The 27,977-nt window shown below is 46.3% G+C and overlaps 2 protein-coding genes and 3 non-coding genes across 5 annotated transcripts; 4 read left to right on the top strand and 1 right to left on the bottom strand.

Annotated features, from left to right (window-relative positions):
* Nucleotides 1-1,192: 1,192 nt before the first annotated feature.
* ndufaf4 (NADH:ubiquinone oxidoreductase complex assembly factor 4) lies at nucleotides 1,193-3,732 on the top strand. The gene is made up of 3 exons (XM_028397411.1): nucleotides 1,193-1,382; nucleotides 1,504-1,595; nucleotides 2,287-3,732. Exons 1-3 carry the CDS (start codon nucleotides 1,247-1,249, stop codon nucleotides 2,584-2,586), a joined length of 528 nt encoding a protein of 175 aa, XP_028253212.1. The 5' UTR covers nucleotides 1,193-1,246; the 3' UTR covers nucleotides 2,587-3,732.
* A 1,229-nt stretch (nucleotides 3,733-4,961) lies between these two features.
* gpr63 (G protein-coupled receptor 63) lies at nucleotides 4,962-11,021 on the top strand. The gene is made up of 2 exons (XM_028397300.1): nucleotides 4,962-5,429; nucleotides 8,671-11,021. The coding sequence occupies exon 2, from the start codon at nucleotides 8,780-8,782 to the stop codon at nucleotides 10,010-10,012; it is 1,233 nt and encodes a 410-aa protein (XP_028253101.1). The 5' UTR covers nucleotides 4,962-5,429; nucleotides 8,671-8,779; the 3' UTR covers nucleotides 10,013-11,021.
* Nucleotides 11,022-23,801: 12,780 nt separating this feature from the next.
* LOC114429278 (5S ribosomal RNA) lies at nucleotides 23,802-23,920 on the top strand. The gene has a single exon (XR_003669652.1). It is a non-coding gene; the product is annotated as a 5S ribosomal RNA (ribosomal RNA).
* A 341-nt stretch (nucleotides 23,921-24,261) lies between these two features.
* LOC114429281 (5S ribosomal RNA) lies at nucleotides 24,262-24,380 on the bottom strand. The gene has a single exon (XR_003669655.1). It is a non-coding gene; the product is annotated as a 5S ribosomal RNA (ribosomal RNA).
* Nucleotides 24,381-25,112: 732 nt separating this feature from the next.
* Nucleotides 25,113-25,231, top strand: LOC114429276 (5S ribosomal RNA). Its single transcript, XR_003669651.1, has one exon. It is a non-coding gene; the product is annotated as a 5S ribosomal RNA (ribosomal RNA).
* Nucleotides 25,232-27,977: the final 2,746 nt, after the last annotated feature.

The following is a 27,977-nucleotide window of genomic DNA, read 5'->3' as shown; positions in this document are numbered from 1 at the left end:
ACTGATAAACTCACTCCTTCAGGAGGGCACAAAAACAACAGCTCCATAGGCTCTCTGTCTGTTCTCAGACTGCAGCAGCTTTCATGTATTCTTGGCTCCTCCTTGTGCTTCTCATTTTGAGAATTTGACCTTGTGTTAGGATCTTACGCGTGGGCGAGTCTTCCATGCTGGCCTGTTCAGATCAGCTGAATCTGTTTCCACATGGAGCCGTGTCACATGCTCCGGCACGTCGTACAAAAACACGAGACACTTCTCTCTCATGTAGACTTTTTGTTTGTTTGTTTTTGTTTTTTGTACAGTTCAGTGCTCAGTGCTCATGCCCTCCATACAAAAACACAACAGCACAGTGTCACAGAGTGGCTCACTGTGCCTGCTCACAGCGGCGTTTGGGTTCAAGCACTCATGGCTGCACCTGCCTTAGGTGGGACTGCCTCACTCAGTGTTAAGTGAATGTGAGGCCTCTGTGGTCTGGATTGTGGTGTCTTAGTGTGATTGTTGCATCTGACCTCTGTGTTTCTGTGTCTCTGCGTCTCCTCTCCAGTTTTCAGCTTTGCCTGAAATAAAAAGCAGAAGAAACCACAAGTTTGGAATCACGTAGAGAAGATTGAAGCAAGGCGTCTGGACTTGTAGAGTTTTCTTGAAGACGTTTCGCTGCTCATCCAAGCAGCTTTCCCCACCAAATGGTTAGAACTGACGAAGCTGCTTGGATGAGCAGCAAAATGTCTTCAAGAAAACTCTACAAGTCCAGACGCCTTGCTTCATTCTTCTCTACGTATGATGACCTGAGAATCTTCATCAACATGTTTGGAATCAATTTGTGCATCTTCACCTCGCTCATCCACCAGTGGTGGAGTGTAACTAAGTATTTGTACTTTGTTACTGTTCTAGTAATTTTTTATGTATTTATTCCTTACTTAAGTAAAAATAATAGTAGGCCTATACAAAATTGATGTTATTAAAATAATGTTTTTGATTTTTTTCACTCTCATACATTAACATTCTTATCCATATTAACTGTATTTTTTATTTTATTATTTTATTTTATTTTATTTTATTTTATTTTATTTTATTTTATTTTATTTTATTTTATTTTATTTTATTTTATTTTATTTTATTTATGAAACGCCGGCCTCCAACCACACGGTGTCGCTGCCTCTTCCTGTGTTCGCCTCCTGTAGAACCTCCTCGCTTGCCGTCCATTGTTTGACTGAACTTTATTGATAGCGGTTTGTGTAACTCGCACAGCATGGGCGCACGGGTCGTGCGTATGTTCCGAAACTTTAACCTAGAAAGCCGGGTCCACCGAGAGCTCTCCAGGGAGAAGCCGTCAGCGGCGCCTCGCCACGACGCTAAGCTGCCGCCGGCGGCGGAAGGCGCCGAGGGTGAGTTTCGCTGACTCGTGTAACATTCATGGGAGGTCATGGCAGGTTGACTCCTGAAGCTCTACGCCTCAGAACTTTCTGGAGGTTTCCCCGGTTAACCGCTTTATCTGCTGTGTTTCAGTGACGGACTCGTTGAGCCAGAAGAACGACCCGCTGCTGACCCTGCTCAGGTCCGTGTACGTGGACTCCAAAGATCCAGCAGCAGCACCAGAGGTCAGTCCGGGACCCTGTCCCTCTCTGTCTGCGTGTGAAGATGATGATGATGATGATGATGATGATGCTCACTAAGCAACATTTATTTATTTAATTTATTCACAGTATTTAAGTTCATATGATCAAGAAGGTTTGAAAGTTTAAGGCGCCATGTTGTGACGTCATACACAAACTTATATCACTCATTAACTTCCTGTTTCTATTACATCCTCTAACATGTAGATAGTGATGAAGCAATGAAGCAGAATTGAACCACTTTATCAATTGTGTACCCAGTATGGGTTCATTCATTCAAAGCTTCGTTTCAGTGACCTCTAGTGGTGAAATAAATAAATTAAATTAAGAAACCTTTATTAGTCCCACAATGGGCAGCCCAGCAAAGAGCGCCATGCAACAGTGAGTACACTGGAGGCTATGTGGGTAAAGTGCCTTGCCCAAGGACACACAACAGTGACTAGGGATTGAACCACCAACCTTCCGGTTATTGGACAACCCTGCTCTATCACTGAGCCCCTGCTGCCCACCCAAGTAGGACACAGTGTCTTAATTATCATGTGATTCATTTGAAGGGACTGACTTTTTAACTTTGCTCCTCTTCTTGCTTCACTTCCTGTTTTATGACCTCTGTGGTGTCCATATGTTGTCTCACGGTGTCACTCTGCTGCTGTGTTTGTTTGTTTTTTCCTTCCAGACTCCGATGGAGGTGACGGCGGGAAAGGAAACGGAGCGGCGGCCCCTCAAATACAGTTTTTCAGGGTTTGGCCTGGCAGAGCTCACGGATGTCCCCAAAGGCAAACTGACCATCGCCGAGGCTCTGAAGGCCCTGGGCAGCCACCAGCACCAGCCTCAGACGTGGACGCCGGAGAAGATCGCACAGGAGTATTCTCTGGATTTAAAAGACGCAAAAGCTCTGGTAGAATTCTTCGTTCCCTTCAGGGTTGAGATTATACCTCCAAAGACCGGGACTGCCAAGCAGATAAAAGCCTCTTAAGGACCAGAGTCTGTGCTGAACGGAGGTCTAAGGTGGAATTTATTTATACTCTAGTGTATTTGCATTGGGAGAGTGACAGCAGTTTATTTCTGTAATCCTTTTAGGACGTCTGCACATGAATACAATACATATTCCGTTTAAGTTTAATGAGTTAAAAGGTGTAAAGAAATGGTTAACGGTTAGTCTCATGCATGTGTGTTAAGATACCAGTCCTACATCTTGACAGTCAAGAGAACTTCCTGCTCTTAACTTCCTGTTGGGGGTGCTGTCGAGATAATGAACGTGGGTTCTATCTGTCCATTACATCATCATCTCTTGTGACGCCCTCTGAGATGAAACGCAGCCAAAAACAGGAAGTGGACGGGCTCTGATTAGGTCATGTTGCCAGGTTGGATATAAGTGCATCAGTGATGGTCAAACACACACACAGCAGCTTCTCCAACCACTGATGCAGCATGTTGGTGGACTCATTCATAAATAGTCAGTTCAAGTACAAGTACTCAAGTATTTACACTTCATGCCACGATGAAGGACAGTGTCATTGTAAATGTGTTTAATCTGAGTAAACCTCCTTACATTGCACTCACATGAGATAAATACTGGGCTTCACTCTGGAGGAGCTCTTGGTATCTTCCTCTATGGTGGTCAAACTGTCGACTAATGTGTGTGTGTGTGTGTGTTTTTATTCCTATATGTGCTGCCTGCGTTGGCAAAATCAGAGGGGAGGACTATTCCATCCATCGTCGTCTAGCGTTTAGAGGCTGATACGTTTGTGCAGCTCCACTCAGGGTTCAGTGAAAAAAGGCCAAATCCAGCTCCGCTGCAGGTTTCATGTGCATAGTTTACAGTGAATGGGCCACATCTCCTGCAGATAAAAAAACGCAACGACGAATTTCAATAATAATGTCCCCACATCAACATGCAGACAGGAAATCCATGCATTAACATTATATTTAAATAACTTAGGTGGTTATGTGGATAAAGCCTTATGTTACGTTGTGCACACTTCACCTGGTGACACCTGTCACAGCAGCAGGCAGCATCATGGGTGATTGCATGCGTCACAGGAAGTCTATTTATTGATGTGAATCTTTTCGTGGCACCAGTTCGCTGCATATACGCACAAATAAAAAAAAAGTCATTTTATCTTGAGTTTTATTTGTTGTTGTTTTGCAGTGTTTGTTTATTCAAATTCAGCCACACAGTAAAAAAAACACAACAGCCTGTTCTTACTTACGCCTCCATTTGTCACCTTCAGCGCCACCCACTGCACTATCTGCACGTGCCCTAAAAAAAAAAAAAAAAGAAGCTACTTCCTGCTGCAGAAGCCACGCCCCTTCAAATAACCTGACCATCCTATTGGACGACACAGGGCTGCACGCCATGCTTCACTGGCTTCTGGGGGTGTCAGTTATCACTGAATGTAAAGCTGCGTCAGGTTAGTCCCAGACAGCGCGGCCGCTGCCGGAAGTGACGTTCCTGTGCCTTCAGAATAATGGTGCTGTTTTATGTAAGTATGTAAATAATAAGAAATGATTATGCACCAACGTCCTGGTGAAATTAATATATAATAATTATATATATATATATACTAAAATAGGTATATAACTACGTTTAAAATAACACATATGTATGTATATATGTGTATATATATATATGTGTGTGTGTGTGTGTGCGTTGAACACACATATAGAGTAAGATTAAGATTAAGAAACCTTTATTAGTCCCACAATGGGGAAATTGCATAATCGCGAAGGAAATTCTTGACATATATATATAATATATATATATATTATATATATATATAATATATATATATTTAATATATATAATATATTAAATATATATATATATATATATGTTTATATATATATATATATATATATATATATATATATATATATATATAATATATAAAGGTAGTGAGAAGTAGGCCAAGATTAACATTGGATTAACACACGCACAAATATATATATATATATATATATATATATATATATATATATATATATATATATATATATATATATATAAAATATATATTATTTTAAAAGTATTTATATAGCTATTTTAGAATATATATATAAAATATAATTATATATATTATTATTATATATATATTATATATTGTATTGTATATGTGTGTGTGTTAATCCAATGTTAATCTTGGTTTAACATATATATATATGTGTGTGTGTGTTTTTAGAAGTATATACCTATTTTAGGTATATAAATAAACCTATTTTACACTGTAATTGGCAGCTAGCTAATATGATAAACTCAAGCTAACATTTGCCATTCCTTGAGCTACAAGCGTTTGGGACCATTATTGTGAAAGTCCAGACAGGAAGTGGCGCTCGTTTGCGCCGCCTCGCTGCGGGCGGCGGACAGTGAGAGTAGTTTGTGTCGGTGTTGTGATAATCTGGGCTCCACACGCAGCGGACGCTGTTAAACCGTGAGGCTGAGAGATTTCACAGATGTGGAGGAAGAGGAGGAGGAGGATGGGCCGCGCGCTGCTCACACCTGGATGAAGGAAACCGACGAAGAAGAAGAAGAAGAGCAAACAGGAAACACGGTCCGAGCGCGCGGGACCACCGCAAACAAAGCCGCCGAACGCGGATCCCCCTTCTTCTCCCTGTGTGTAGGTGGTGGAGGAATCGGCGGGTGGCGCACTGTTGATCCAACACACAGCCACAGAAAAATCCGCGTCCTCCGGGCAAACAGCGGCTTCACGTCTGTGTCCACACCGACGAGCAGGAGTCTTTTACGGGGAGGGGGCGCAGCGCCGAGATGCTCCGTCCGGAGGACTGAGCTTCGAGCTCCAGCGTGGAGGAATGAAGCAGGTAAACCGTCAGACGCAGCCCGTGCTAACAGCTTCACGGCTGCCGGCGTTCACAGACCTGAGAGCTGTGACCTGTCCGTGGATGTTGGAGCTTTAGCAGCAGAGATTGTTCCACTCTGTGCCGGGCTCGGCCTCCACTGCTCCGTAGCTGGATGTGGATGAGGTGCAGGCCTGGTGTGGATGAAGAGCGATTCTGTTCCTGCATTGATTGATTGATTGATTGATTTTTAATATTTCCTATAGATTTTGATTCATTGATCCTCTTCGTCTTTTGTCTGATAGCTTAAAAAAGTGGATTGGTTGTAAACATCATTTAAAATATTTCTTTAATTGTTAATAGAAGCTAATTTGTGTCATTGTTAGCTTAAAAGGTTCAAAAACATTGATTTAAGTCATATTTACATCATAATCAATGAGTAACATTTGCACATACGCTGTTATCAGTAAATATTCTGCCACACTGAACAGAACATCGGCTTTATCTGTGGAAACTTGTTAGTTCACATGTAGCAGAGCTAGCTTCACAGCTATATACACCTGTGGAGGTGACGCAGTGAGTCACGTGATGTCCCCACTGTAGATTGTTCGTAGTCGATATTTAATAAATCTTTAACTCTTCGTTAACCCTGCAGGGCGGCTAACCAGCTATGGATTGACGGTATACTGTGTGTATATTGGAAATATTGGTTAATATATTATATAATATGAATAATATTTACCCAGTTTTGATCTAAAAAGTTGCGATTAAAAATAAAAAATGTATCGAAAAGATTGAAAAAAAAACGGTGTGGACTGATATTACAGTATGTATTGACGAGCTACCGCTATCACACAGCAACAAAAAACTAACGACCACATGTTTCCACAGTGATAACTGTGTTATTTGAGGACAACAGACTCACTTCTCACTGACTGAAGGTGTCGTCGTTGCCATGAACCTGGACTAATGTAATCTCCTCTGAGTGATTTCAGACGGATCATTTCGAGGATGTTTTTCCCCTCTTGATGTGCTCATGGTGTTTTCTCCTCACAGTCTTTCGCTGCATTATTGTGCTGCCACTTCAGTACTTGAACATGTCCTTGTCTTTCAGAACACCGAGTACCAGATCATCCATTTTAGCTTCAAATGTGCTTGATTGTTAGGAGGTTAGTGTGGCATGCTGGGTCACTCTGCCCCTGAAAGACAGAAGGAAAGAAGGACAGAAAACACACAGGAGAGGAGGCTCTACCCTCCTTCCTCCTGCTCGCTCGGCTCGGCATTGCGCTGTAGCCAAAGGGGGCGACGTTTTTACACCACGAATGTGAGTGAGAAGTAGGCCAGAAGATTCAAATTGGATTCTCATTTCATTCACCGCGTCTTCATTGTGATGAAGCAGCGGTTACTGTGTGTCAGACAATACTCGCCTCATCACCATATGAATAAAGCGACGCCTCACTGCTGCCGCCCTGTTTATCTTCTTACTGCAGCTTTTTGTCTCCGGAGTGTCTTGGTGACATGACAACACTATCTGTTGATACATATCCAGGTATCACAGCAGCAGCAGCACCTGTGCTCTATCCTGCACACACCACAGGCACGATGCTCACACTAATTGCTTCTAATTGTGTTGTTTACACCCACACAGGACTAAAAAAAAAAGCTCCATTTGTGTTAAAAGTTGTACAAATGGACTGTTTTTTTGCCTCACATTTAATGTTTGGCATTTACTGCTTAGCTTCTGTATTGTATAACAGACGGGCAGAATTAAAAGCCTCCCATGTTTATCCTGGCGATAAGGCTTTTTTATTGCACTGTTTGACTTGTCCCCAGTTGAACACTGGCTGCTGCTTGGTTAGGAGACATTTTAAACAAACACATATGAGAGTTTTTAGTTCATGTGGGAGAAATAATTTACACAGTTTTTTTTTTTTACAGGAACGCTCAAGACAGAGGATGTGGTTAGCCTAGCTTAGCATATCGATGACTGTTTTTCAGTAACTCTGGACAGTAAGCAGCATATTCATTGAGAGACAGGTTCTTAGGATACGTTCAGACCTATTTTTGTGCTATCACACACGCGTGTCTGCGCTCAATCCGGGTTAACCCGGCTTGTTTGTTGTCCTCCAAACCGCTAGGTGGCGCCTCGTAACATACGTTAATATGTTGTCCTGTGTCGTTCAGTTTCTTTCTTTGTAGCCCTGTCGAAAATAAACTCAGGGCAAAGCTGTCGTAGTTTGACGGTTGTTTACATTCGGCTTTTGTATGCGACCCGGACACTGTCCCCTTGAACCGAAAGTATCACATCACTAGCCGGATTCGCTAGCTGCATTTGCGTTCAGACCTGAGCCAGATGTAAGCCAATCCGGCTAGATCCACCTCAGAGAGAAGGATTGAAATCTCTCCAGATATATCCAGATACGGCCCGAATCCCGCTCTAGCCGGATCGATTTCTCCAGTGTGAACGGGGTCTTAGTCTCTGCTTCTGTCTCCATGGTAACAAACTCTGCAGCTAAGGTGACAGGACAAGTTCTACATCGACACTAAGCACAAAAATGCTCCATACACTGACAAGATGGCATTTTTATGTCCCACTGTGGACATGTCAGAATATCATGTTATGTGTCTAAAGCTTGTTAGCACCCTTTATTCCATCCATCCATCTATCTTCCACCGCTTATCCGGGGCCGGGTCGCGGGGGCAGCAGTCTAAGCAGGGACACCCAGACTTCCCTCTCACCAGACACTTCCTCCAGCTCCCTTTATTATTGTTGTTATTATTTTCTTTTTGCTAAAATGAGATATTTACGCAGCTAGCAGCCACTGAGCATCACAAAAATAAAAGTTAGCTTCAAAGTTTGCTAACCGTAGCAGCCATTTTGTGTGAGAGTGTCTCTGAGACAGACAAATGTTCAACAAAGCTGATTGTCTTGAGATTTGTTGGTCTGAAAAGTAGAATGCTGGCATCAAAAAGATCAATCAATGCACAAATACAGGAAGTGACGGCCGAGTGAGGCGCCATCTTTGAGTGTTTATCTGTTAAAGGGGGGACGGTACAATTTGCTTAAAGCTGCCGTTACTTCCTGGTTGCTTCAAACTACCAGTGCCAAATATGTTTCTTTGTATAGATCTGCGTGCATGCAGTCCATGTTGAGTCACAGCTATGACTGGCTGTAGATCCTTATGTACTTGCTGATAACATGTTAGAAACATTCATCTTTTTTGTCGCTTTAAGAATTCTCATTATGCTTCTCTTCACGCCGTAGGGCCTCACCTCCATGAAGACGATGCCTTGTTGCGCTGAGGCGACACAATCTGCATCCACGGCATCATGTTAAGCTCTCCAGCGACGATGCCTGTTCACCCTGGGGAAGAATGGTTCACTCCAACGCTGCTCCCCTCCCAGAGGCAGGGGACATTAACGGCAGTCTCTGCTGCCTCATTACGGGGCTGCTGAACCTCTCCGAGAGGCCGCGGATGGAGGACGTCTCCATGGCGAACGTTTCCCTGGGCTCCAGGTCTTCGCCCCAACCAGTCACACCGACGGCGGAGGCCCCGGAGATCGTGCGGGGCGTCGGCCTGCCCCTGCAGATCTTCTTCTGCTGCGTCATGGTGGTCATCCTGCTCGTGGCCCTGTCGGGAAACGTGGTGGTTTGCCTGATGGTGTACCAGAGGTCCGCCATGCGCTCGGCCATCAACATTCTCCTGGCGAGCCTGGCGTTTGCAGACATGATGCTGGCCATCCTGAACATGCCCTTCGCTCTGGTGACCGTCGTCACCACCACCTGGATTTTCGGGGACGCTTTCTGCCGAGTTTCAGCCATGCTGTTTTGGTTCTTTGTTATGGAAGGCGTGGCCATACTGCTTATAATAAGCATCGATCGTTTTCTTATTATCGTGCAGAAGCAGGATAAGCTGAGCCCGCAGAGAGCGAAGCTGCTCATCGTGGTCACCTGGGGACTCTCCTTCATTTTCTCCTTCCCTCTGGCTCTCGGCTCCCCTCCCTTACAGATCCCACCCAGGGCCCCTCAGTGCGTTTTTGGCTACAGCATCCAGCCCGGTTACCACGCCTACGTGTTGATACTAATGCTGGTCTTCTTCTTCATCCCTTTCATGGTCATGCTGTACACATTCATGGGGATCCTGAACACCATCCGCCACAACGCCATCCGCATCCACAGCCACCCGGACAGCATCTGTCTGAGCCAGGCCAGCAAACTGGGCCTGCTGAGCCTTCAGAGGCCCTTCCAAATGAACATCGACATGAGCTTCAAGACCCGTGCCTTCACCACCATCCTCATCCTCTTCTCGGTGTTTACAGTGTGCTGGGCGCCCTTCACTGCCTACAGTCTGGTGACTACCTTCAGCGACGGGTTCTACCACAAAGACAGCTTTTTTCAGATCAGCACATGGGTCCTGTGGTTGTGCTACCTCAAGTCGGCCCTCAACCCTCTCATCTACTACTGGAGAATCAAAAAGTTCCGTGACGCCTGCCTCGACCTGATGCCCAAGTACTTCAAGTTTCTTCCTCAGCTGCCGGGCAACACCAAGAGGCGCATACAGCCGAGCGCCGTGTATGTGTGCGGAGAGCATCGCTCCGTGGTTTAACACATATTTTACACGATGATGTTCCTGTCATCTGGAGGCGTGCAGGTTTAGACTGAAGGTAGCATTGCAGTAAACAGGTGCGGCTGTGGTGTACAGCTGGCAGAGCAGACGTTAATAATTCTGATTCGTGCCGCACATTCGATTGGCTCTCTGCAGCTTTATCACTCTTTATGGCACCAGGCTGCCACAGTGTTCGAATGGAGTGGTGATGTCAGGCTGACCATTTTGTGCTAAGCTTCAACAGCAGTCAGGGTTTGTGTGAATGTTGAAACTGGCAGACGTTTTTACATCCTCGCTTGAACTTGAATCTAAACCTCACAGGAAGTCCAGTTTTCCATTGAGACGATTCTCAGTCATCATATATGAAGACGCAGGCTATACAGGGTTGCTTTCTTTCTTTTAATACTTGTAGATAAGCGGTTGTATATTGTAGCTGCAGCAGCAGGGCTGGACGTTGTCTTGGTACAAACGCCAATCCTTTTACTTTTCAGCACCAAAGTTCTCTGTGTTGTTAAACCCAAGAAGCCTAGATTAGGTCTCAACTGCTCAACAATAATACATGCTATCAAAGATCTTTTAAATTCAATATCCAGCCCTGCTTTGAAGCACAGAGAGCCAGGACTACAGCCGTGACTGAACCTGCTCTGATCCTCTTTTATCGGGCTGCCACGGTGTCAGTTCAGTGTGATAAAAGACGCCTTTAAATAAACTGTGTGAAGGAAAACGGCGAAAGTAGATGAAAACACTTTATAACTGGTGAAATGCACTGAATGGGTACACGGAGTGTGAGGGTGTTTTATTTTTAGCTTCTTCTCATCCTGAGACGATGAGCCAGGCTTGACTTGACCTCACCTCTTTTTCTTGCCACTGGAGGGAAAGGACAGCGCGGTCGGCTGCATGTAAATTAAAAGCTTTTGTGGAAGCTGAGCGTGGTCAGGAGAGCGGCCACGACACATTTGAAATGTGTGCATTTGTATTTAAATGTTTTGGTTGTGCCTATTAGTCCATTTGCCGGGTCAGAATGCTGCTATATCTGGTCAAAATGTGCAATTTCAGTGTACTGTACTGTTGAATGTAATAAAAACAATAGACATTTCTTACCTTGGTAAACAGCCTTGGGTGGAGCTTTTTGTTTGTGTGTGGTTGTATGTTCAGAGGTTTTTTTGCCACTTCTTAAGCACTTCTTCTAAATGGTACAAATGATTCTCTGAGTAGGTCTTGGTGGCGACCTGTCCAGGGACAGGCTCCAGCCCCCTGTGACCCTGCACTGCAGGACAAAGCGGGTTCAGATGATGGATGGATGGATCTTGGTGGGTTAAGGTCATGTGACTGCATCTGTCTCAGTTAAATTAAATTTGGGAACAACAAACAAAATGTCAACTCCTGGTACTTTAGGCTGCAGGGGTTGTTTCCTGTGTGAGAAGAAGGAGCCGAGTGTCGGTTAATTCAGCGGTGAAGCTGCATGACTGTCATGATGATCGTATGGAGCAGTGGTGCATACATGCCCTTGTGAAAGCTCTCTGTAGGGATGTGACAGGAAGTAGAGTCCCAGGGTGACACATTGGGACGAGGTTAATTACTTCAGTGATGGCACCATGTAAACACGGAGCTCCCAAAGGTGACACACCATCTTCCATATGTCATCATCCTCCAGACGTGGCTGATTAATGATGTTAGATATACTAAGAGTGATATACCAGAAAATGTTTAAAAATATACATATATATCATGTCTGGGCATGAGGAAGCTCACAATATGAGGAGGCACCAAACAGCAACCTCCCTTAGAAATGAAGGCACTTCACCCTGCAGCCTCTAGAGGCTGCCTCCGAAAGTGAGTCAGTCCTCACTGACGGAGTCAACTACAGGAAGCAATATTTTTTATACCTCAAAAACAGAATTATTGGCCTGGCCACTTAGCATCTAGTGGCTTCTTGAGGAACCTTCTACATGCGTTGTCAGAGAGCCAGCCTCTAGTGGACTGTTGAGAAACTGCACTTTCTGGCACATAGCATGGGCTTCCCGTTTTGGCCCCAAAGATAACTCAGAGCAGTGCGACCCAACAAGCACAAAAGTGTAGACCGGTCAACAAAAATGACACATTTACTTAAAAAAGTGGAGGAAACTCCAGCGTTAGAGCCGGCCTCTAGTGGCTGCTTTGGGAAGTACATGTCTGGCACTTCTCTTTGACTTCCTTTCTCTGATTTAACCTAAAGAAGACTCGAGAAAAAACAAACAAAAAACAATATGTTTTAAGAGTCGAAAGGACTCATTATCGGAAACTGCCTCTACTGGCCAGTTGAGGTACTGCACTCTAAGTTATAAGTACTACCAAAGAGGGGATTTTATGTAGACAGGTGAACAGAAATGGTAAATAATTTTTAGGGACTCGTTATCCTCCTGGTGGCCAACTAAGGAACTTTTTGTCACATGGGGGTTGACTTCCTGTCTGCGCCCCATAGGTCCTAAAGAGGGCTCAAAACCACCAGAGGTTGAGTGTAGGTTGATCAACAACAAACAGGCGAGTAGAACTCCAGAGGTGTGATGTAACAGCAGCTGCCCCCCCTCCTCAGGCTGCTTGTGTAATGGCTGTGATTGTTGTTCAATGTATCATTTAATATGGAATTCCTTTCAAAGCCGCCCAGCTTTAATGTCAGCCCATAAGACACATCAAAGGCGAGTCAATCTGTGGACGACGAGACATGAAAGACGGCCAAATGAGGTTTCTGACTGCTAGTAGACAACGTCCATGAAAAGGTCGGCAAAGAAGCTCCCAGACCCTGACCCCCCCCCCCCAGCAGAGCCCCAGGTACAGCAAGAATTTGATCCGCATCACCCTTGTGATTATAAAAGGTGGCGCTCTCAGTCAGCTTCCTCCCTGGGATTTATTATGCAGCCAGCAGTGAGTAATGAGCGCATCCACAGCTTTGAAGCTCACTTTAATCATGGCACTGAAGACTATTACTAAGCAACAGGAACTTGCAGACGTCTCCAGAGGACGCGCGGTGGCGGTGGATGAAGTGATGTTCACCCTGTGAGCAGGAGAGATGAAGTCACAGAGGCGGCTGTGGTTATCCAGCCGTGGCGCTGTTGACACAAGGCGTAGCAGATTTCAAAAATAAAAGCTTGGTATTCCCACGGCGGAGGCTTTTGTTCTGAACTACACTGTGTGTCAACAATAACTGACACATGCTGGAATTCCCAAAGGAACTCTCACATTGGTACAAGGAGCCATTGTGTAACAGTGGAACATTGTTAGTGTTGTGTTAGACAAAGCAGGAGTTAGAGCTAAAATAAAACCCTGAGGTTAACGTGGATGTCATCTTCCCACAGTAACAACACCAGGTCCGCATCAGTCGGCCTCCCTCCTCATCTTTCTCCGTCTCCTCAGACATCACCCGTACCTTCTGCAGTTCAGCCATGGACTTTGCTTCCAGCTCTGTTTTTACCTCATCCTTTGATAAATGAGGAGGCGGATGTGACGTAGCTTTGTAGTCCTTTTTAGGCTCCTACCCGAACCCCAACGTTTCCTGGTGCCAGTGCAGACGAGGAGGTGTCGCTCCCTCTATTGTGAGCTGATGGACCATCAGAGTGGTTTTGGAGGCTGAAACCTTCCTTAGTGTTGCTTTGATGTGATATTTTTTTGCCTCTTTATCTGAATTTATCATATTTATTCCTTTTTAATTAAAGATACTGTAAATGTGTGACGTTCAAACACCAGGCCCAGCTGAGGCTGATCGTTGCCTTCACACCTCTCCTGTCACGGAGCGTGCGGTATTCTGAGAATCCTGGCAGCAGCAGAGGCTTCTGGACTTTCTGAGAATCATCTGTACAGTGTGGATACCTCTGAGTTCATCACAGGAACCATCGGGGCATTGTCCTCTCGCCGTCAGTGATGCTCCTGTCTGTTATTATTATGCAAGTGGAGAAGTGAAAGGTCAAGAAAACAAACGTCTGCTCCTCCTGAATCCACCAGAGCTCGCAGCAGGTTTCACAACAATGTAAAAAGTTACACGCAGAGGGAAGTGGGACTCGTGGGAGTCGGAGTCTGTTGCTGAACGAGCTCCTGTAGCTGGTCAGCACAGTGTGGAGCAGGTGAGAGGGACAGTCCAGTATGGTCTTTATTTTGGACCACGTCCTCCTCTGACACACCTCAGTCAGAGAGTCCAGGTCCTCTCCCACAACATGGCCGCCCTTCCTGATGATTCTGTTGAGTCTGTTGATGTCCCTCACCCTCAGACTGCTGCCCCAGCAGACAACAGCATACATGATGGCTCCACAGACTCAGAGGACATCCTCAGCATCGTCCTCCAGATGTTGAAGGACCTCAGCTGCCTCAGAGAGTAGAGGCCGCTCTGGCCCTTCCTTTAAACAGTGTCCACATTCCTACTCTAGTCCAGTTTGTGTACATTCCCAGGTATTTGTACTCCTCCACCACCTCCACACTGACCCCTTTGATGCTGGTAGGGGTCGCTGCAGCCTTTGTCTTCCTCAGATCCACCACCAGCTCCTTTGTCTTTGTCACATTGAGCAGTAGGTGGTTGCTCTCGCTCCAGCTCCAAACGATACACGTATCAGCCAGAGGAGAAGCAGCAGAACATCCAGGAAACAGTGAGAGGATTTTCAGCCTAATATTTTCTGAATGTTTGAGATGTGACTGCTGCTCACATGTGACTCATTTTCAGTTTTTTTGTTTTGTTTTGTTTTTACATAAATTTGTATGTAAAACGCTTTATTTTTGAAATCACATATGTGCAATATGATGAAATCCTGGAAGCTTAGACTGTACGCCACACATGATGCATTGAAAGAGTCTGTTTTAGGTGTTCTTTCCATCATGTGAGGTGATATTTGGTCATTTAGCACAAACATCCAAAGATAAACCCTCCACAGGCCAGCCGAGAGTCACACTGGAGACAGTCAGTCCAGCTGGAGTGGGATTGAATCCAGATTCTCTAAACTGGATACGTTCACACACACCTGTCCGCGCTCAATCCAGAGTCCATTCAGGCCCGTGGTACGACCGCGTGTCTCCACCCAGGGTCTCCTCCCGCCCGGAACACCTCCCAAAGGAAGGGATGATAACTATATGCGATTATTCTTATGTGACCTAGAACAGAGACTTAATAACAAACAAACAAACAAAACAGTATATGAACAAAAGTATGTGGACGCCCAGCCATCATATGTGTGTATTTGAATCTTCTTGATTCTTGTCTCCTTTGACTGATGTTTGGAACATTTTCAGAACACTAGTTTGTCCATAAAATGTCAGAATACACTGATTGATTAATCATAGATAATCAATCAATAAAGTAAACAACCATCAGCTGCAGGTTTAGAATGATGCAGGAATAAAATCCTTTTTGTTCTACAAACAGAGCAGCTGAAGGTGCTGTCCGTTTACTTTTGGTCACCTTGTGAACCTCTCGGAGCTGAAAGTGTGTGTTTCTGTTTCTCCACACACTGTTTATGATATTTAGCGAATGCACAAAGCAGCATATGCATGTAATGCATGGCTCTGGGTGGACGGTGGTGCATGATTCATCCTGTGAGAGTAGGTGGCTCTGTTTTTAAATCTCTCCTTTTAGAATGGAATTCCTCTTTTTTCACATTTCTTTCACTTCTTGCCAAAACCTGGAGGCCTTGGCAGAAAATGGAGAGAGAGAGAGAGAAAGAAAGAGAAAAGAATCAGAGATGCTTGTTTCCATGGCGATGTGGAGCATGTGCCTATGTGTATGATGACCTCACGCACTGCAATGTCCTGCTAGCCAGCCTGGCGGTGTGTGCGTCTGCCTCCACACCAGCACATGGTGCAGTCACATGTCGGGCTCGGCGCTGGGAGCAGGAAACGTGAGTTTTACCTCCGTGATCACACTCACCAGCAACCACGCAGGTTTCCTCCCGACTGTACACACCAGAGCTTCTACTGTTGCCCACATCGTTTGCATGGGTTTGTCAGCGTGGGCTGGATGTTGTGATTGGAACATAAAGTCCTGCACCTCTATGGAAACAGCATCATGGCTACAAGAAGAAAAATAAGCTGCAGCCCGGTCTCTGTGCACAGCTATAAACACATAACTCATAAAACAAATGTGGATTTCTTTGTGTGAATTGTTGATCAACTGAAAAAATCCTGCAGACCAGAAACTTGAGGATTTTTTTGTCAGGTCACTGTTGGTCACATGTGAGTTAACTCCGGCTCCCTAGTTGCGATGAGATGTGCAGAATTTTTTGTTTTTCACAACATTCTGTTAATAGGAACCATTTATTTTGGGCAAATTATTAATTGGGAGGTGTAAGTGTACAAAATCTGAGCAACAGCAGAAAAACAATGTGAATCACAAAGGAAAAATTAAAAAGAGAAATTACAAGCAACAAGAACTTTTAACCCTCGGGCGTCATTGTGGACTTTTTTGACATTTTTGCCTCTTTACCTGGCCACCATTTTATCTGTGTTCGTGCATATGGCACAATTTTTTGTAACAAAGACACATTTTGTAATTCAAATTTAAAATATATAAAACAAAAAAGTGAGGAAATTACAAGTATTTTATGCATAGGCGTATAATGGGTTAATGGCTGATTTTAGTGGTGAACAGTAGAAAATGTCAAATTTAACTATTTTTCTCAAAAATTAAACTCTTACATCAAGAAATGCATGATTATATTTTGTTATAGCTATGATATTAAAAAATGTAGTATTATAATGGGAGTTAATGGGAAAATACCATTTAAAACTGCTGCTACACAAAAACTAATAATGCATCAAGCTCAATATTTTGGCTAATCTTTGACATATCCATGATAGATTTAAAAACAATGCTTCAGCCACCTAACTTTAGTTTTATGGAAAATAACTCATTTTTGCACTTTTTGTGCAATTTTTTAAAAATTAATTATTCGCATCATGCAATCAAACTGGCATTTAAAGGGTCAAATTCCTCAAAATGATTTAATGTTTGGTAGTTTGGAGCAGGGCTGAAGTTGTTTAACAGGTTTATGCAGAAAAAAGCAGAAAAAATATGAATCTGTGGTAATTTAATGCAACGCCTGGGGGTTGACACCCTAAAGATTTTATTTGAACTGTTAGAAATGCAAAATCCAACTCTTGGCTTTTCTGTTAAAAAAAAATAAAAAAAATAAAAATAAAATATAAAAATATTAAATAAAAAATAAAAGCATAATACATATTTAAGAAAATGCTTTCAAAGAACGCCACACTTCATGCACAGTAAAACTATCACCTATTAAAACTACAGTTCTGAGCCTGTCGATCATCACCAGGATGAATAGGTGCAGCAGCGCCCCCTGCTGCTGAAACAAAAAGCTTACAGCACCTGGTATTCCCAGGCGGTCTCCCATCCAAGTACTGACCAGGCCCGACTCTGCTTAGCTTCCGAGATCAGACGAGATCGGGCGTGTTTTTTTTTTTTTTTTTTTTTTTTTTATTATAAAATTAGTCATAGAAGATATTTACAATAAAGCAGAACAAAATACATGCATGCAACCGTTTCCATCAATGTCTCACGCTTCAAAAAGTAAAATACACCCTTCCATTCTCCACGTGAAACACGTTGTGTCCCTGCATCACCCTCATCCCCCTACGTGCTCCCCATTCCACCCGTGCTCTGATGAACTGCTTCAGGGTCAGCGTAAAAAAGTCCCACGTGTTCAAAGTCCGACCCTCTTTCAGCTTGGTGTTCCTTGCAACGTATATGGCGTGCTTTGCAAACTGTCCAACCAGGTTCACTATGGTCGAATTGCTGTACGTCGCAGTGTCACCAAACAAGAGAAACAACCGCCACTCCCTCTCTTCTCCCCACAGCATGCCTGCTCCATCCCGCAGGAAGTCCCTCAGCCGGCGTAGAAAGGGCGTAAGCCTCGGGCAGTCCAGGAACATATGTTCCAACGTCTCTGCTTCTGCTCCGCACACAGAGCAGCCCCTGGCAAACACCTCCTTATTTATTTGGTGCAGCACCACCCCCGGATGCGTCTTTCTGTGCCTCAAACGGAAATCCGTGTTGTGCACCGCACCCGGGGCGATGCTCTTCTTAAGGGTGGCCCAGATGCGGTCCCCCCGCAGACCCGGGAAGACCCTCTCCCACGCCCGGTCAGCCGCCGGAGCCCTCCATCTGCCGTTCACGAACATCTGGTAAAGCGCCTTTGTTCTCAGGTCCAGCAGATTGGTTCCCCCCTGTGGTAGAGAGAACTCACACATACCATCAGCAGGCTGCGCCGACTCCCCCTGCCCCTTGGCCAACACTAGCCACCGCCGAGGGATGGAGTCAGCCAGCTTTGCACAGACCCCCATTATGGCCGGTTTCCCGTATTTTACCCCCCTCCCCTGCAGGGCGGCCAGGACCCGCCCAACATCAAGACCACCGGCCCGGTCAACCACGTCTCCCACCCTGAGCAGCCCAGCTCGCTCCATCGCTGCACATTCTAACTCCCTCCCTCCCCAGCGGATCTCTGGATTTCTGAAGATGGGCTGCGCTCGTGCCTGTAGGGTGTTAATCACCTTTGCTTCCAGTAGGGGCCTCAGACCAGCCCAGGCTACCACTATTTCTTCTGCCAGAGGCTCGACCACCCCCAGGCCCCCGGGGGAGCGCCTCTGACAGAGACCCCACAGGCCCAGAGGCGGTTCGAGTCGCAGGTCCTGGATCAAGAAAGACCTCCACTTCGGGCCAGAAGCCCCTGGTGTCAGAAGCTTTTTAATCAATTTAACCCGCAAAGCATGTTTCCTGCACCCTACACTGACCAACCTCAGACCGCCTCTGCTCTCCTCCTGGATCATGACGTCAGTAGCCACCTGATTCATCCCCGAGCCCCACAGAAAACCGCCGATGGTCCCACTGATGTCCCTCTCCCTCCGCTGGGAAAGGGGACAGACAGCCAGCACATGGTTCAACAAGGACATAAGCAAGGAGTTCACAATTACAACCTTGCCTTTTATCCCCACCCTCCGCTGTTTCCACATATTAATTATTGTCCGCATTTTCCCCTGCACCCCATCCCAGTTCTTATCTATTGCGCTTTGCTCCCCCTTCCCCATCCAGATCCCCAGTATTTTTATTGTGTCCCCCGCGTCCATGAAGCCCCACCGGTTCACAGTGCGTTCCTCCGTCCCGCATCCCATAAGGAGTGTCTTTGCCGCATTCATCCTCGCCCCCGACGCCGCACAGTACTCCTTCACCCGCCTCACCACCCTATCTACACTATCCTGATCCACCACCGTAATATTCGTGTCATCCGCATATTGGATTATTTTGTAATGCTGTGAGTCACCCACCCGTATGCCCTGGATGCCCTCGTCAGCATTGACCGCCGCCGCCAGAGGCTCGGTGACCAGGGTGAATAGCATGGCGGACAGCGGGCATCCCTGTCGGATCGACCTTTCCAGAGGAAACCCACCGCTGCACACACCATTCAGTTTCACACAGCTAGTGGCCCCCCTGTACAAAGCCTTAATCCAGTTAATGTACCGAGCTCCGAAACCTAGCTTATCTAGGACTCGCCACAGAAAAGCATGTTCCACCCGGTCAAACGCCTTCTCGAAATCAACACTGAGCAAGAAGCCGCCCGTCGTGCACATATGTCTGGTCAGGCACTTGACCGCCAGGGCAGAGTCGGAGATGTCCCTGCCCGGCACGCCATATGCCTGATCCGGACCCACCACCACTTCTATCACGTGTTTTAGCCTATTTGCCAGCACTTTCGCCAAGACCTTGTAGTCCGTGTTTAACAGGCTGATCGGCCTATAATTCTCCAATTTATGTGCTCCCCCCCTCCGCTTGTATACCAACGTTATGACCCCCTTGGAAAAATTCGTAGTCGTCCCTCCTTTTTGTTCTATATCCCTATAGACAGCCAACAGAATAGGGGCTAGTTGGAGTTTAAAGGTCTTATAGAATTCGCCCGTGAGGCCATCCCATCCAGGGCTTTTGCCTCGGTTCAGCCCCTCGATCGCTACCATAAGCTGTGGCAGGGTGAGGTCCGAATCACAGGCCTCCCTATCCGCTGCATCCAGCGCTCTCTGCAGGAGAGCCACACTACCGTTCAGCTGCTCCGCGTCGATGCCCTGGCTGGTGAACAACTCCCTGTAAAACTCCTGGGCTGCCAGCAGCACCTCCTCCACCTCGCTCACCATTTTGCCCTCCCTATCTTCAACCTCCCTTATATACGCCCGTTGCTGCCGCTGCTTTTCTAGGCCTAAGAAGAACGCCGTTGACTTCTCCCCGTCCACTAAGTATTCCGCCTTGGCTCGAATCGCTGCCGCCCTACACTTGGTCACCGTCAGATTATGCAATTTTGCCAGCGCCACCGACAATAACGTGACATCCCGAGCCGGGTTTTCTCCTATTTTCCGTTGCTCCTGCTTGGCTACCTCCAACAGTTCCCTCTCCTCCTGTTTCGCCTCCCATCTCTTCCTTCTACAGTACCTGATGCACAGCCACTTGATCCTTTCCTTCACTCCCTCCCACCATCCCTGCAGATCGGCAGTGCCCACCATCTCCTCTCGCACTTCCCCCAAAAAAGCCCCCATTTTCCTCAAAAACACCTCATCCCCCAAAACGCTATTATTTAAAATCCACATACCCCCGTTCCTGCACCTGCCCGCCCCCCATAATTGAACCACCAAAGAGGAATGATCACTCCACCTGTTCTGTACATATGTTACGGCACTTATGCTGGGGACCAGTCCTGCCGACACCAAAGCAAGATCAATTCGCGACTGCTTTAACTCCCCCCTAACGACTTGTCGCCGAGAGTAACCCCTCACCTCCGGGTTAAGCGCCCTCCAGATGTCTGTGAGATTACAACCCGACATCAGGCGGTTCAGCTCCTGCCTGCTGACGTCACCCTTAAGCGGGTTGGTATTCGACGTGTCTTTATCTGTTAAAATAATGTTAAAATCCCCCACCAATACACAATGCCCTGTGACCCACTTGCCGAGCTCCGTTCGAATAAAATCTTTCCTCTCCATTTCGATATTGCTCCCATAGACATTAAGCACCCTCAGCACCCCCCTATTTCCCTTCAGGTCCAATGCGATCAGCCGACCCCCCGCCCCAGCATACACACACGCCACATCGTAAGGGAGGCCCTCTTTGTAGAGGATTGCCGTGCCCGCCTGGCCCGTCTGGCCCGAAACATAAAATACACCCCCCCCCCAATGCTTCTTAACCCCGTCCAGTGTGTCCGCGGCCCAAGCAACTTCCTGAAGACAGAGAACATCTGCACGGACATTATTCAGGATATCTTTCAGCTTGTCTATGACTCTTATCCCCCTTATATTCAAGGATGTGATCGTAAGCACCATGAGGAACAAGTAAATTAAAGTCATCTAATACTCACCGCTATGACTTTTTAATCCTCCGTGGTATCCGCCCCAATTTACCGTCCTGTGCCCGTTTCCTACCTTGCAGCCTCATACCTATCTCTCTGTCTACATCTGAGTCCGAGGACATCTGCCTGCGCTCCCAGGGGGTGGGGCCAGCTCCGCTCTCCCGTTCTCTCGCCTTGTCGGCCAACAGGGATGCGCTAGAGCGGCTGGCGGGCCTCTGGAAACCGTCATCCGATACCATACTATCGGTTTGGGAGTGGATCTCTGGACCGACATCATCAAGACTGGACCCCAAAGCTACGTCCATCTCCTCGCCGAGCAACCTCCGGGCAAAAGCCATTGCTCCCTCCTCCGCTGGTTCCTGCACCCTGTCCCCCACGCTACCCTGCTCGGGCGCGCTCGTCAAGCCGTCTACGGCGGGGACCAGGGCAGGGCCCTCCACTCGAGCCCCCCCTGCCCGCTCGGGAGCAGAGCCCTTTTTTCGAGCTCCCTCCTCCGCAGGGAGGGTGTCAACACATCCGCTCACCGTCCGCTCTACTCGGGTCTCAGGCCCCAAGGCCCCCACCCCCCTGCGCCCCTCCGCCACTGGAGCATCGTCCCGTAATCCCCCCTCCCGAACCACTTCCTCCTCCATATCGGAGCCTCCCTCAACCTCACCATCAGCCTCACTATCGTCCCTACAAATACAACTTTCCATCCTATTGAGACACACCTCACATTTCTGCACCCTCTTATTGCACTCACGCGCATAGTGGCCCTGAACGCCACATCTGTTACAACAGAATTCCGGGCAGTCCCTCACGATGTGCCCTGGCTGTATGCACACCCTACACACCCGAACCTGCCTATCGTGGATCACCCGGAAAAATTCTGGCCCAGCCGCCGTGCTGAATTTTGCGGAGTATGGCAAAGATTGCACCGAATCATTAAACTTCACCTTTACAAACCGCGTCCCATCAGCAACCCTGGTCCCCGGCCACATGCGCCTCTTTATCGGGGACACCGCCGATACCTTCCAGGCCTCCAGTTTCTCCAGGATTTCCTGGTCCATGATATAGGCTGGCAGGCCCAAAAAGGAGACCACCAGCTCATCATTAGCAATTTCCCTCCCCTGCACCAGCGTGTTCCCAATCTTGAATCCATCCAAGAGGCTGCGTTTGCCCGCCTCACTCCCCATTGTCACTTCGTAGCGACTCGATCCAGCATTCCTACACGCATTGATATTGCCACACATCATCCGCACATAGCGTATGAGCTCTATCGGCGACACAACTTCATCTCCCTTCAGCTCCACTAACACCGTAAGCCCCTTCTCATACTTTACTTCCACCGGTTTCGCTCCCGCCGAGTCCGATCGGCGGCTGTGCTGGCCATCGTCCCCCCCCCTGGCCGCCCTGCTCCCCCCGTGTGACACATCCTCACCTGCCCCGTCGCTCCGCACCTCCCCGTCTGCACGAGCAGGTCCGATCCCCACCCGGTGCTCAGGCTCCCCGACTGCCGCTCGTTGCCCGTCCATTCGCCCGTCTTCGTGATGCTCCATGTCCCTGCTGCCAGCACACCCGGACGTGAACAAAAAACTACTCCCCGCCAGTCAAAAGACTGCGGGGAGCGACAAAAGTCCTACACGACAGCACAGTATCAACAAAAAGCCACAAGACAACCCAAAAACCTCCAAAAAATAATAAGAAAAAGCCGCTCGCTATTGTTCTGTTTCAGAATTCGCGCCCTCAGCTGCTCTCCCTGGCACTTCCGCAAGCGGGCGTGTTCAGAGTAGTGTGGCCGTAAGCGAAGGAGTGCACAACTATCAGGACTTTTAAACGTGCTATTAAATCATCAATAGAGTGAATATCTGAGTTAATTTATGCCCAATTATTTCTTAAAATATACACACATAAAGGTATGTATATTTTTGTGTCACAGCTTCTTTTTACGTGTCTTTTTCTCATTCTGTGATGTATTTATGTTTATTTTATGATATAATTTAATATATTAATATCGATGTCTATCATAATCATTTCATGGAAACAGTAGAGGGCAGCAGTACGCCGTAGAAGCGTCTAGACTGCTTGGAGGGGGTTTCCACTTTTTCAGAAGGTCTTTGTAAATGATCTTGTAGAGATTTACAAATTTCTATTGGTTGAGATGTAGGAAAAAAAAATATTTTAAAAGTATAAAAACATAAAGGTGTTATCCCTGTTTAACATCTGGGACCTGGTTTGACAGTCCAAGTCACTGTAGATTTTCTAATTTAATTCATTAATTTGGGACTTTTATTTTGAAAATACTGTGGATATTTGAGTATAATTGTTATCTAATTATGTTGTCAACATATTAGAAACGATTGTGCTTTTTTTAAGATGCCTAACCATATACCTGTCTATCACATTCACCTAGATGATGATGTCTGACATGTATAAAGTTCCTGACTGTGGTCTGGTCCTTCGCTTACGGCCACACTACTCTGAACACGCCCGATCTCGTCTGATCTCGGAAGCTAAGCAGAGTCGGGCCTGGTCAGTACTTGGATGGGAGACCGCCTGGGAATACCAGGTGCTGTAAGCTTTTTGTTGCAGTTTTACTTACAGACAGCAGAGGTCGCTGTTTCACCTGTTTATGTGGACAGATATGAATGCAGTAATTTATTTGTATGTATTCTTCATGTATCTGGTTCTGTTTGTGTCACTTTATTGTTAAAGAGGTCAAACTTTGTGACTTCATTCAGAGTTCTTGTCATGTATTTTATGGACATTAAATACTCAGAGAGAGCACTGATGACTGACAGGAGAGTAAAACTCTGATATTAGTGCACTGTGGAAAATTACAAATACATTACTATTAGTGTTTTAATGTAAATCTGTCTGCATAAACAGGAGCAGCAGTGAACTCTTGTGTCAACAGAGAAAAGCTTACAGCACCTGGTATTCCCAGGCGGTCTCCCATCCAAGTACTGACCAGGCCCGACCCTGCTTAGCTTCCGAGATCAGACGAGATCGGGCGTTCTCAGGGTGGTGTGGCCGTAAGCGAGGGAGTCATGAACTATCAGGGTATTTAAACATGTTAGATATCACAGCCACATCACATGCTCTGTTGCCATGGTGTATCAGGGCTCCACTGATGATGCCTTTTTTTAAATGATCGTGATGCTTAGTTAAGAAACTGAGTTTTTATGTCAGCATAAATCTACCTAGAGCCTAAACTCTCCTCATCCCTTCACTCCGACAACTCAGTGTGTACTCAGCTCTGTCACAGCACACAGTCCTCACAAGTATGTGAAAACACAGCTTTACAGGTCAGGATGGCTATTTTTCCTCAAAAATGAAACCCTTACATCAAGAAATGCATGATTATATTTTGTTATAGCCACCTAACTTTAGTTTGATGGAAAATAACTCATTTTTCGTGCAATTTTTTTAAATGATCTTGTAGAGATTTACAAATTTCTATTGGTTGAGATGTAGGAAAAAAATCAGTATTTTAAAAGTATAAAAACATAAGGTGTTATCCCTGTTTAACATCTGGGACCTGGTTTGACAGTCCAAGTCACTGTAGATTTTCTAGTTTAATTCATTAATTTGGGACTTTTATTTTGAAAATACTGTGGATATTTGAGTATAATTGTTATCTAATTATGTTGTCAACATATTAGAAACGTTTGTGCTTTTTTTAAGATGCCTAACCATATACCTGTCTATCACATTCACCTAGATGATGATGTCTGACATGTATAAAGTTCCTGACTGTGGTCTGGTCCTTCGCTTACGGCCACACTACTCTGAACACGCCCGATCTCGTCTGATCTCGGAAGCTAAGCAGAGTCGGGCCTGGTCAGTACTTGGATGGGAGACCGCCTGGGAATACCAGGTGCTGTAAGCTTTTTGTTGCAGTTTTACTTACAGACAGCAGAGGTCGCTGTTTCACCTGTTTATGTGGACAGATATGAATGCAGTAATTTATTTGTATGTATTCTTCATGTATCTGGTTCTGTTTGTGTCACTTTATTGTTAATGAGGTTAAACTTTGTGACTTCATTCAGAGTTCTTGTCATGTATTTTATGGACATTAAATACTCAGAGAGAGCACTGATGACTGACAGGAGAGTAAAACTCTGATATTAGTGCACTGTGTAAAATCATAAATACATTATGTTGATGAAGATTCTCAGTCATCCAGGTCATCATACGTAGAGAAGATTGAAGCAAGGCGTCTGGACTTGTAGAGTTTTCTAGAAGACGTTTCGCTGCTCATCCAAGCAGCTTCATCAGTTCTAACTGTTTGGTGGGGAAACATGGTTTATATGTGGTTACAGACCTATGTGGGTGGGTCTGGGTAAAACTTAAAAAAACTTACAAACAATAGCACTAAATGTTTCCATACTTACCTGTGATGTTCTGGCTGACTGGGCCAGGTGTGTCTAACGACTGGCTAACGACTATGAAACTGCCGGAGGGGGACTGATTGACAGCCCTTTGTTCTTACTGTGAGTATGTGCAAACTTCCTGGGAATGGATGGAATCACTGCATTGTATGTGGTAGAAAGATGATGTCTGAGGCCACCACCTCTGTTAAGGGAAGGTTTTTCCAGCTTAACATAGATGGCTTCCTTGACTCCTCTTTCATACCACCTTTCCTCCCTGTCTAAAATGTGAACGTTGTTGTCCTCAAAGGAGTGTCCTTTGTCTTTGAGGTGGAGGTGAACAGCTGAGTCTTGTCCTGAGGTGGTGGCTCTCCTGTGCTGAGCCATTCTTCTGTGGAGTGGTTGTTTAGTTTCTCCAATGTACAGATCAGAGCATTCCTCACTGCACTGGACTGCATATATCACATTGCTGTGTTTCTCCCTGGGAATCTTATCCTTCGGGTGAACCAGTCTCTGTCTCAGTGTTGTCATAGGTTTGAAATGGACCGGGATGTCATGGTTGTTGAAGATCCTGCGGAGTTTCTCTGATACTCCTGACACATATGGAATGGAGATGTTCTTTCTCCGCCTGGTGTTGTCCTTCTTCTTGTTGTTGGGGGGTCTTGTTTTTGTGGCTTTGATGAGTGCCCACTTCGGGTAGCCACATGTTTGCAGGGCCTTCCTGATGTGATGTTGCTCCTTCTTCTTCCCCTCTGAGCTGGTGGGTACAGTTTGTGCTCTGTGCTGCAGGGTCCTGATGACTCCCAGTTTGTGTTCCAGTGGGTGGTGTGAATCAAACAACAGGTACTGGTCCGTGTGTGTGGGTTTCCTGTACACTTCCACATTGAGGCTCCTGTCCTCCTCAATATGTACTGTGCAGTCCAAGAAGGCCAGATTGTTGTCCTTGGTGTCCTCGCGAGTGAACTTGATGTTGTTATCCACTGCGTTGATGTGTTCTGTGAACCATTCCACTTCATTGGTCTTGATTTTGACCCAGGTGTCATCCACATATCTGAACCAGTGGGTGGGGGTGGTTCCAGGATAGGAACTCAGGGCTCTTCTCTCCACTTCTTCCATGTAGAGGTTGGCCACAATAGGAGACACAGGTGATCCCATCGCACAGCCGTGCTTCTGTCTGTAAAAGTTCCCATTGTACTGGAAATAAGTGGTGGTCAGGCAGAGGTCCAGCAGGTCACAGATGTGGTCTGGCGTTAGGTTGGTTCTCTCCTTGAGTGTGCTGTCTTGTGTGAGGCACATCCTTACCATCTCTGTGGCTTCTGATGTAGGGATGCAGGTGAACAAGGAGGTGACATCAAATGAGACCATGGTGTCATCTGGGTCCATTTGGATCTTCTCCACCTTGTTCACAAAGTCCTGCGAGTTGTGAATGTGATGTGGTGTGTCACCTACCAGTGGTGTCAGGAGTTCAGCCAAGTGCTTAGCCACGTTGTATGTGACTGAGTTTGTGCTGCTGACGATGGGTCTGAGGGGGACTCCTTCCTTGTGTATCTTGGGGAGTCCATACAGGCGTGGAGTGGCTTCCCCAGGATACAGTCGAAAATAGAGCTTGCGGTTGATGATTTGGTCCTTCTCCAGTTTTTGTAGGTAGCTGACTAGTTTCTTCTTGTAGTTTCCGGTGGGGTCCCTCTTCAGTGTCTCATATGTGGCTGTGCCACTGAGGAGTTCTGTCACTTTGGCGTGGTAGTCCTGTGTGTTGAGCACCACTGTGCATCTTCCTTTGTCTGCTGATAAGATGGTAATGTCCCGGTCCTTTTGTAGTGCAATCAGGGCCTTCCTTTCATCACTGGAGAGGTTGGATGGTGGTGCTTTAGCAGTGGAGAGTGTGGCTGTGACCTTCAAGCGGAGTTGCTCAGCTTCTGTGTCTGTCAGGTTGTTGTTCTTGATGGCTGACTCTGTGGCTGTGATGAGGTCCACCACTGGAATCTGCTCTGGCGAGATGGCAAAGTTGAGTCCTTTGGCCAACACGTCTTTTTCCGGCTGGCTCAGTTGTCTGTCTGAAAGGTTCTTTACCCATTTGTCCTGGGTGTCCTGCTGTGGCAGTGAGTGGTCCTCCCTCCTCCATGTGTGAAGGTTAGCTTCATTTTTAACAGAGAAAACAGTTTTCAATTTATGGAATTTGCGTTTTTGTCGTTCCTTACCCCTGGTGTGCTGTGCCGTCTGGACTTTTTCAGTCAGTTTAATGACTTCATCCATGACTTCGCTGGG

The sequence above is a fragment of the Parambassis ranga genome, chromosome 24 (genome assembly GCF_900634625.1).
Source record: "Parambassis ranga chromosome 24, fParRan2.1, whole genome shotgun sequence".
Taxonomy (NCBI): domain Eukaryota; kingdom Metazoa; phylum Chordata; class Actinopteri; family Ambassidae; genus Parambassis; species Parambassis ranga.
Note: the sequence above shows the minus strand (reverse complement) of the source record. Positions and strands in the feature narration are given on the sequence as shown.

Bases quoted from the DNA above. Each gene is read 5' to 3' on its own strand.
- ndufaf4 (XM_028397411.1), top strand. From the start codon at position 1,247: ATGGGCGCACGGGTCGTGCGTATGTTCCGAAACTTTAACCTAGAAAGC. The intron at 1,383-1,503 runs GTGAGTTTCGCT...GCTGTGTTTCAG, and splicing joins GGCGGCGGAAGGCGCCGAGG to TGACGGACTCGTTGAGCCAG. The intron at 1,596-2,286 runs GTCAGTCCGGGA...TTTTCCTTCCAG, and splicing joins ATCCAGCAGCAGCACCAGAG to ACTCCGATGGAGGTGACGGC.
- gpr63 (XM_028397300.1), top strand. From the start codon at position 8,780: ATGGTTCACTCCAACGCTGCTCCCCTCCCAGAGGCAGGGGACATTAAC.